Source organism: Homarus americanus, unplaced genomic scaffold (genome assembly GCF_018991925.1).
Source record: "Homarus americanus isolate GMGI-L3 unplaced genomic scaffold, GMGI_Hamer_2.0 scaffold31037, whole genome shotgun sequence".
Lineage (NCBI taxonomy): Eukaryota > Metazoa > Arthropoda > Malacostraca > Decapoda > Nephropidae > Homarus > Homarus americanus.
The window spans coordinates 15,657,623-15,668,133 of NW_024722227.1; the positions used below are offsets into that span (position 1 = coordinate 15,657,623).

The following is a 10,511-nucleotide window of genomic DNA, read 5'->3' on the forward strand; positions in this document are numbered from 1 at the left end:
GGGTTGTCTGGGAAACTCATTGTTGGGAGATTGTTTCTTCCAAGCATTTTGTTCATCTCTATTTCGAACGTACCTGGGTTCCCTATGTTCATTATGTGAGAATATATTAGGCAGATGAGCACTTTGTAGTCTCGAATTTCGCTCATTACAATTTTGGTGGTATTCTGTTGTATTCTCCTTCTGTTCTTGTTGTTGTTTTTCCTTTGCTACTTTTTTCATTTATTATTTTCTTTTTTGTATGGACAGGCCATTGCTAGGGTTCTGTGGATCTTTTATCCTGGCTCCTTCCGATTTTTACAGTTTATACATGTTTTGGCTTGATTCTTGCAGTCCCGGAAAGTATGGCCTTCTTCTGCGCATTCAGAGCATATTTTAAGTTCCTTTTGTGGACAGTCTTTTGTTGCATGAGATTCATGTGCATGGCAGATAAAGCAGGTGAGAATATTAACGTATTTCTCCCTTTCTAGTTGTTTATGGATTGCTGACATGTTGAACCCTAAGATTCCAGATTACAGGGCCTTGTCTGCCATTGAAGTATCAGTGAATCTCATCTTTAAGCAATGTGTGTATTGCTTTATTTTTACCACTTCTTCGACTTTTAACCAGTTGTTTATTATTTCTAGTTCTTCTTTTATTTCTTGTGCCGAGTGCTTTCCAAATTCGTAGTCAAGTCCACGCACAAATACGGACCTTTTTGCTTTAACCTCTGGAGGCATGATGACCTGGAGTCCTATGCCTCCAAAGGCTTGCATTCCCTCAGGGCTCAGAATGGTATCTGCGTTCCTGTATTCCCTGCATATTGCAGTGTATCCATCGGTCGATGAGAAAATCCTTGTGAAGGGTACATTGAGTGTACCATACGCTATTTCAGTTATCTGAGAACGTGAAGGGGCTGTTCTTTTGTCTATGATCTTGAGTCTAACCTTGGTAGCCATGGCTTATTTGTTTATGTCTTCCGAGCATGTGTTAATTGTGGGTGATAAAGAAGGTTAGTCAAGACCCTTCTTAGTGTGCCTATAGGCGAGCCCCGGACAGTGGTGTAACTGCACTATCACTGTTTTTCCACTGCTTGATTGGCCTGTGTTCCCCCGACCTCCAACGGACACACACAGTCCCACCTACTGTGAGGTATGCTCCACTGGAGGGGCTCTAGCACGAACACTTAAATATAAGCAGGTGCCTCGGCCAGGGTAAGCAAGGAAGGATTTTAGTAAGAGAGAAAGACCCCAAAACCACGTCAGTACTGCCAATCAATAGCTGCCCTCCAGCAGGGGTGTGGGTCACTCACTCTACCCGTGGGGAGGGCTAACTAGGGTTGACAATCCTGAACGCTCGTGAGGTAGTCCGGTGGCAGTCGTGGTCGTTTTCCAAAGGCGGAGGCCCACAAGAGGCGTTGCCCCAAACAGGATTTCTGGGAAGTCCAGTGGTAGACAGAGAGGTCGAGTTGTGGTCCGGTCGCCAACAGTAGAAAGAAGGCTGGCTGCTTTGGCGGTGAGGGGTCTGAAGAGAGGTCCGTTCACCTGCCTACTAAAGGGATCGTGGGGATTACCAAGGTGGAACGACTGAAGCTGCATGGAGACATCAAGATCACCTTCGCCGAATATGGTCAGCTCGAACAACTCGCGGAGATCCCCGACATCAACAGCATCCCAATATATATGATTGCCTACATATGGGACAACTTGAAGCTGGGAGTAATCTCCCACGCCGAAATTGCCCACATGGACCAAGAAGAGCTGGACGAACTACTTGAGGGACAACTTAGATGTGTCAAGAAGCTGTCCGACACCACTGCCCTCGTCGGACTCCATGAACCCCTACCCAAAGAGGCTCAACTGACGTGGGTAACTGTGCCAGTCAAGCCCTACTGCAGACCCAAACGCTGCTACACATACCAGCAATACAGTCACACTGTCAACAAGTGTGAGGCGCACTAGGACATATGCACCCTGTGTGGTAACCCCGAACACCGCTACACCGACTGCCCCAATACAGTGAAAAAATGCGCTACCTGTGGCGCCCCACATTCCTCTGCCGACCGGACCTGCCCTAAATGGAAGGAGGAATGCAGGATAGCCAAGGTTCTACTCGACAAGAAACTGGGATACAAAGAGGCCCTCCTTGCTGTACACGCCCAAGACAATAAAAAACAAGAAAAAAATCAAGAAAAGAAGACCCAAGAAAAGACACACGTTACCAAGAAACAAGAACACCACGAAACCCCAGGGGCAGAAGCCCTCATCAAGATCACCCCCTCCGACTTCATCCACATCTTCGAACACCTAGGGCACGACGAAGAACAGGACCCAAGCGCTACCGAATGAACAATCCAATAGAGCAAGAAGAGGAGGAAGAGAAGATCATCAACTGCAAGCTAACAAGAATACCAAGATAGAAGATCAACATAGTTCCACCAAGCAAGAAAACTTCACACCCAATCAAGCCGACCAAGTACTGAGAAACCATTGTCCAACCCGACACGCACCTGACGTTTGACCTGAAGCTCACCTGACTCAGGGTCCTGCCCCCTCCTCGCCGCATCCAGGCAAGTTGCTGCTGCCCCAAACTTAAAACCCCACATCACGCAAGCGGTGTTAAGCCACTGCACCTTTCTTCTCCTTCTAAAATTCACTTCAATCCTCTCTTTATCCTTCCCCTGAACCTCCGGTACCCCCTGTCACTAGCATTTAAGTCAAGTCAAGCTGCAAGCTGATTGGCTGGTAAGCGAACGGCAGGTGGTCAGTCGGCAGTTGTAGGGGAGAGTAACCACTACAAGCCTATCTTTTGGTGAAGAGGATAAAAGAAAAGGAAAAATAATCAGAGACGTGACCGATCGCCCAAGCGACTAACGAGCCGATCAGTGGTGAAGAGGATAAAAGATAAACATGGGATACTAGAAATTCTGAAATGCACGTTAGAGAAAATGGACGTCTCATTGGGAGGACTCAAGAAGTACTTTTACTTTTATCCTCTTCGCCACTGATCGGCTTGTTGGCCGCTTGGGCGATCGGTCACGTCTCTGATTACTTTTCCTTTTCATTTATCTTCTTCACCAAAAGATCGGCTCTCTAGTCGCCCGGGCGATCGGTCACGTCTCTGTTACGCACTGTTGGAAAATACTGGGCATGCACCAGCTCCTGAATGTACCTGAACCCTCTCCAGTGTTAGTCAAGTCTTGTCTTGAAAGAGCTCACACTCGGTGCCTTCACAACACTCTGGTAGATTGTTCCAAGAGTTTACAACCCTCACTCCGAAAAAGTTTGCCCTCACAGTTTTCGGGACTTGCGGCTTCTTCAATCTTGAGCTGTGACCCCTTGTGGGGTGAGCGTCCGCCAGCTCCAAGTAAGGACACTCAACTGAGTAGTGCACCCTGAGATGCTTATACGCCTCAACTAGGTCCCCCCTTGCCCGTCTGTAGTATAAGCTAGGCAAGTTCAGGCGCTCCAATCTCTCAGGGTAGCTGAGGTGCCGAAATGCAGGCACCGGTCTGGTGGCCCTCCTTTGAACATTTTCAACCAACTGACAGTCCCTACCATATCTCGGGAACCAGATGGGGTGACAGTACTCTAGATGGGGAAGCACTTCACTCCTGAAGATCGTTACGAGGGACGGACCGTCTAGATATCTGAACGACACTCTTATAAGATCCAATAATTTATTTGCCTGATATACCTTCTCGCAATGGCCCGAGAACTTCAGCACATTGTCAACATACACACCTAGGTCCTTCTCACATACAGTCTCAACTAGTGCAGTTTCTTCATCCCGTTGGGACATATGATACGCCTCCTTACCGTTGGTACGCCCCAGGTGCATCCTCTTACACTTCGTGACATTGAATCTCAGCAGCCATTTCTTCGACTATTTCTGGAGCCCACAGAGGTCCTTCTGCAGCTCTTCACAATCCGCTTGGTTCTTAATTTCCCGAAATAACTTGGCGTCATCGGCAAACATTTGTATGGAGGAGTGTACAAAGTCAGGCATGTCATTTATGAAACAAACAAACAACAGCGGGCCCTATACACTGCCCTGTGATACCCCACTTGTGACAGGTACAGATGACGATTTCGTGCCATTAATCACCACACACTGCTTGCGGTCATGTACAAAGTCTTCTATCCACGCTAGTACATTTCCCCGAATTCCGTACCCTTCCAGTTTGATTTTCAGCCTTTCGTGGGGTACACTGTCGAAAGCCTTGGTGAATATTGTCGATATTACCACCCCGTTCCAGAATATGGGTCCAAATATCCAATACCTTGAGCAATTGTGTTAAGCAGGAGCGCTCTGGCATAAAACCGTGTTGGCAATCCTTTACAAGGTTGTTTCGTATTTGATGTTCCACTGCGGCCTCTCTGATAATACTCTCAAGTACCTTACATATTATGCTGGTCAGGCTCACCGGTCTATAGTTGTTCGTGGAGTGACGATCGCCCTTCTTGAAGATAGGACTCACATAAGCCAATTTCCATTCACTGGGGACCATTTGTTCATCCAGGCATTTACAAAACAGGATCTTCAAGGGCTCTGCAAGCTCGTTGCACAACTCTCTTAGCACTCTAGGATGCACCATGTCAGGTCCGGGACTCTTATGGACCTTTAGCCTGGATAGTTTATTTCTAATACCCTCTTCTGTGAACACAATGTGGGTCAGTGCTGTGTCGAACCGTCTGTCCTCAAACGCAGGAAGGTTAGTTACATACTCTTTTGAGAACACCGAGGAAAAGAAGCTGTTCAATGCCTCAGCTTTTTCCTGGTCAGAATCTGCCTCAGTTCTGATACTCCTACTCGCGTTTTCAATTTCGATTTTGCATAGCGGTAAAACGCCTTTGGGTTTGACTTGACCTCGCCTGCAACCAGCCTCTGGAACTCCTTTACAACCCTTCTACACTCTATCTTTGCTTGGTTTCTGGCTCTTGCATGCATCCTCCTGTCTTGCTCATCGTTTGACCCAACTCACGTCTTGAATTTCTGGGTTTCTTCTTAATTTTGTCGACCGCCGCATGGTTCACGCGTAGGGATCCCCTCGTATTCCTAGAAGCACTGGGTTTGGTCTTTGGTATATATTTATCGATCAAATGGGTCACTTTACTAGTTATGATATTCAGCGTAGTGTCTGTGTTCTTGTACTTTAATGAGTCAGGCCAGTTGATACCCCTCATCTCTTCCCTCATCCCATTGTAATTTCCCTTGTAATATTTGCACCTTGGCCTGGCCTTAAGTCATAGCTACATGTATTATGGGCTATTGAGCGTAATATGAATCGTTGATTTGACGTTAACTAACATGTATGACTGTGGTCAGTACATAATGGGTGAATGGATTAAATGATGTGCTACTGTTAGTCTGGGGTAGTACAGGAAGGACATTTACGGGATATTCGTAAATAGAGCACAAACATACAAAAATGACCTAGACATACAAGTAGACAGAGAGAGAGAGCTAAACATAGAGAGATGGATGCAATAACTCTTGTCTCTCACCTCATTAGGCTATGTATAATTGGAAGAAAGTTAACAATGACTCCAACATACACCAGGACAAACAACACTTTACACTACAACTGTTATGTACAATATAGGTGGCGTCCCAGAATACTTCAGTCACACATACATATCTGCGTTTTTTATGACTAATGTAAAATAAATATTTCTCATGACTGGAGACGCTATTGTAATGATATTTAACCCCATGTAGTGTACACATGGTAAAAAATCTCTTATTCCATATTGTAGCTTCCGCCAAGTGTCATTTGGATGTTCACTTAAAAAATTTCAACTATTTCTTAACTTGGACTGTCAAACATAATACTTTACATAAACTAAAAACAAAACAAAAAATAGTACCTCTGGCCAATGTAGGTTACGTTAGTTACGATGACTTAGTACAGTCACAGGTTAATATTTAGAAGTTGGCAACACCTACTTGTATATATATATATATTTTTTTTTTTTATTGGGCACCTCCCTACATCCTTGTGTAAGGTGAAGCGCAGAAGTGTTTACAGCGCCCAACAGGGAAGCATGCTATGTTCATGCTTGCCTTTAAAGTCAGGAAGGGGGGAAGTGATAAATGGCAGTGAGGAAATAAGCAAAGCATTGAACAGCTACTTCTTATCAGGTTTCACAGAAGAAATTTGCAATGAAATTCCAGAGGTGGAACTGATATTTCAGGGAAAGGAAGAAGAGAAATTAAAGAACATCACTATCAGAAAAGAGAATGTTCTTAAGAAGAAGAATAAACTGAAGAAAATAAAATCCCCAGGGCAGGATGAAATTTTCCCTCGAGTCTTGAAAGAGTGTAGGGAACAGATTAGCGGACCCCTAGTAAACTTATTTACAAAATCATTAGACACTGGAGTTGTGCCAGACTTGTGGAAACAGGCAAATGTAGTACCCATATTCAAAAAGGGAGACAGCATCAGCGTCAAATTACCGGCCGATCAGTTTGACGTCAGTAGTGGGGAAATTTCTTGAATCAATTATAGCAGATAGCATCCGATCGCATCTAGAGAAAAGCAAATTAATCTACGACTCTCAACATGGGTTTACAAAGGGAAAATCTTGTCTAACAAATCTGCTTACGTTTTTTAGGAAAGTCTTCGAGGTAGTAGATAATGACGAAAATTACGATGTTATTTACTTAGACTTTAGCAAAGCATTTGACAGAGTACCGTATCAGAGGCTTCTGAGAAAAATTAAGGCTCATGGTATCGAGGGGAAAGCTTTAAATTGGATAAAATCATGGCTCACCGCTAGAACGCAGAGGGTCAGCGTATATGGTGTTAAATCTGAGTGGGGCCGTGTAACCAGTGGGGTTCCCCAGGGGTCAGTACTAGGCCCACTCTTGTTCATAATCTACATAAACGATCTAGATACAGGGATCAGCAGTGACAGAAGCAAGTTTGCGGATGACACCAAAATAGGGCGGCAAATTAATTCAGGGCAGGATGCAAATGTGTTAGAGGAGGATCTAAATAAACTGCAGGGGTGGTCTGAAAAATGGCAAATGAAATTCAACACCAGCAAGTGCAGCGTACTTAATATTGGAAGAACAAATACTGTCAATGTATACAGCCTTGACAACATCAACCTAGAGAAGTCGAATTGTGAAAGAGACCTAGGGGTACTTGTAAGCCCGGACCTACGGCCAAGAAAACAGTGCGTTAATGTTCGAAATAAGGCAAACAGACCATTGGGTTTTATATCTAGAAGTGTAAGTAATAAGAGTGCAGAGTGTCTTATTGCAACTATATCTTGCGCTAGTCAGGCCGCACCTCGATTATGCGGTTCGGTTCTGGTGCCCCTATTATAGAATGGATATAAATTCACTAGAGTCGGTGCAGCGAAGAATGACAAAAATGATTCCGGGACTTAGAAACCTTCCATATCAGGATAGGTTAAAGAAACTTAACTTGCATTCCCTAGAAAGACGAAGAGTGCAGGGAGATATGATAGAAGTATTTAAGTGGGTGAAAGGAATCAATAAAGGGGATATAGATAAAGTTCTTATAATATCCGAGCAGGATAGGACTCGGAGCAATGGATTCAAGTTGGATAAGTTTAGGTTTAGGAGGGAGATAGGAAGAAACTGGTTTACATATAGGGTGGTGGACGAGTGGAACAAGCTTAGCAACTTTGTAGTAAGTGCGGGAACTCTGGAAAGTTTCAAAAGGAGGCTAGATAGATTCATGGATGATAGAGAGTGGTAGTAACTCTCGACAGGAGCTGCCATGCACAGGCCAGCCGGCCTATTGCAGACTCCTTATTTTCTTATGTTCTTTTGTTCTTTATGTTTCATGAGTTAAGGGCGTAGAAGCCTGAAGAGTCAAGGGCGTAGAAGCCTGAAGAGTCAGTGGCTTATGTCATCAAGTTATTGGAAGCTCCAACAACTTGTCCCTGAATACGAATTCGCAACTTTCGACTTACAACAGGTACCTACTTTACTGGTAGGTGAACAGGGACTAATGGGGGCTAGGAAGTAAGTCCAAACAACTTCCACCGGCTCGGGAATTGAACCCGTGACATCTCGCTTCTACCACCGATCCCCCTTTCTTGTATATTGAGTCTAAAATAAGTTGAAAGAGAAAACTATAAATAATTTAATCTATAGCGTTTTCGTCGGAAATTTATATTCTTTGAGTATTTTAACCGATAAGATTATCCTCAATATTGGTTGTTCAAAGTAGGCTGCGCTTTGAAGTAGAAGGAAATATGTGGGATAAAAAACTAAAAATAACACCAAACAAACCTTATCTAACCCAGTGACATCGTTAAATTTTCGCACTCAGGAAGTTTAATCCTTTTAATCACTTGGCTAATTCATTGGTCTCGTATTCTGTGTTAAGAAAAATGCTAACAGACAGATAGATAGATAGATTGAGAAAACCCTTCGGCATCGCCATCCATAACCCAAAACAAACGTCATAAATATTCATCGAAGATAAATAATAATTTGGTACATAACTTTACTTCATTTTATTAATTAACATACAACGACTATGATAACAACCTCTCCGTGTACAGTTTTACCTGTTGTGTTCTATTATCTGTTGTGACTAATGCATCAGTGTGTATTAATGGCATAGGAAGGAGTACAGTACAACAAAATTATATTAATGTGACTTGTGATTTGTTTTTTGTATATCGTCCTGTTAGTATGTATCAGCTATCAGGATTGGATTGTTTTTATAAGACAAAGTTGATTTATAAGTTATTTTATAAGTAGACACAATACTGGAATTGTAAACTTTTGCACAGTATTTCAACCTCCTTCACACTACTTCCCATAGCCTCCGCCACCGCCTCCGCCACCCTTTGAAGAGCCCCGGCCATGTCCACCTCCGCCTCTGCCGCCACCACCTCCTTTGCGTCCGAAACCGCCACCACCGCTGCTACCATATCCTCCGCCGCCACCACCTCCTTTGTGTCCGCCACCGCCACCACCGCTGCTACCGTATCCTCCGCTGCCACCACCTCTGCCGCCGCCCCCGCCGCCCCCGTATCCACCACCTTTGGAGCCTCCGCGTCTACTACCTCCTCTTGATTTCCCGCGTCGTCCACCACCTCCCACACTGCCGTAGCCGCCGCCACCACCACGACTCCGTGACCTCCCTCCGCCACGACGATGGGAGCCCCGTGACCTGCCTGGGTCAGCCTGGCTGGCGATGACCAACAGGGCCACCACCATAAAGAATAAAGCAAACCTCTGAAACGAGTTATAGATGATCAATACACCTTTATCTGCAGCTGAGAAACAGATCATTAAACTCCTGTATTGAGTAATGAACATCCGGGCCCTTGTATAACCACATTGTATTAATATTTAATTCAGAATCCTTACACAATGTACAGAAAAGAAAACAATGCTAAGGTATAAGTAATAGTTAAATAAGTCTTGAAAAACAATAATATTGAACTTTCCGTCAAGTCCTCACCATGATGGAAGATTTGCTCTGGGCTGGTTGTTCTCTGTGTGAGTGTGTGTGTGTTACTCAGACTCGTGAATGTGTATACGGATATATATATAGGTGCCATCACACACGTCCTCGGTGGGACGGGAGGTGGTGCTTCACGCGACATCACTCTGCTAACTTTCACCAGAAGCCATAACCCGTAAATTCAGTATACCACGACGAGATAATTATCTGTGATGATGACGGCCGGGGTTTTGGCTGACTGTCGTAACATAACATGACAACTATGACCACTTGACTAGTCACTTCCAAGTGTATGCCCCATTAAGAGTATGCCTCATTAGACTTAAACCCGAATCGTAATGGATTAAGTTGATTTGATTGGGTTCCGATTAACCTATCACATCTCTAGCTTAAAAATAATCGAGCAAATATTTGTACACAAGCTAAATTATAAAAAATATATGCTAAATTAGTGTGTATGAAATATTATCATAGTGTAATACTGATGTTTTTTGGAGATCCGTTATAGCGTCAACCCGATTTTAGAAAGAAACTTAAGTTTTATGAAGGAAATTTATTAATGATATATGCAGTATATAGAAACGGAAAACATCGAGGAGTATACTTTACTGTATACGGTAAGCTGGTCTTGTTTATTATAATTTAATTTTGCCACTTACGGCGGCTATTTTATTTTACACCCACAAAAATTATTCGGCACCCGTGTCATATTGTATCACGCCGTAAGGGTGCCGAATACTTTTTAGTGGGTGTATATGGATGTAGCGTGCATGTATACGTGTGTGTGTGAGTGTGTGTGTGTGTAAAAGTTACCCATAGAGGGTAACTTATTCGCAACTGCGTGAGTACAGGAGTGTGAGGCAATATGTCTCGCCACACACTTTGTTATTCACATTTGCGTGAGAAGTATTCAAGGACATTGTGTGTTTGGTTCTATACATGGGATTTGATATACCGTAGCAACTGAGTGCAAAAAAAGTGAATACAATATTAATATGCTGGCTATCTTGCCATTAGAGATAAAGTGTTGTGCCATTTCACACACAGTGTGCTTGGACCTGTCCCGAAAAGG

The 10,511-nt window shown here is 43.8% G+C and overlaps 1 protein-coding gene across 1 annotated transcript; it reads right to left on the reverse strand.

Annotated features, from left to right (window-relative positions):
• Positions 1 to 8,462: 8,462 nt before the first annotated feature.
• Positions 8,463 to 9,485, reverse strand: LOC121862551 (glycine-rich protein DOT1-like). The gene is made up of 2 exons (XM_042360856.1): positions 9,437 to 9,485; positions 8,463 to 9,207 (listed from the first exon to the last, which is right to left on the reverse strand). Exons 1-2 carry the CDS (start codon positions 9,437 to 9,439, stop codon positions 8,779 to 8,781), a joined length of 432 nt encoding a protein of 143 aa, XP_042216790.1. The 5' UTR covers positions 9,440 to 9,485; the 3' UTR covers positions 8,463 to 8,778.
• Positions 9,486 to 10,511: the final 1,026 nt, after the last annotated feature.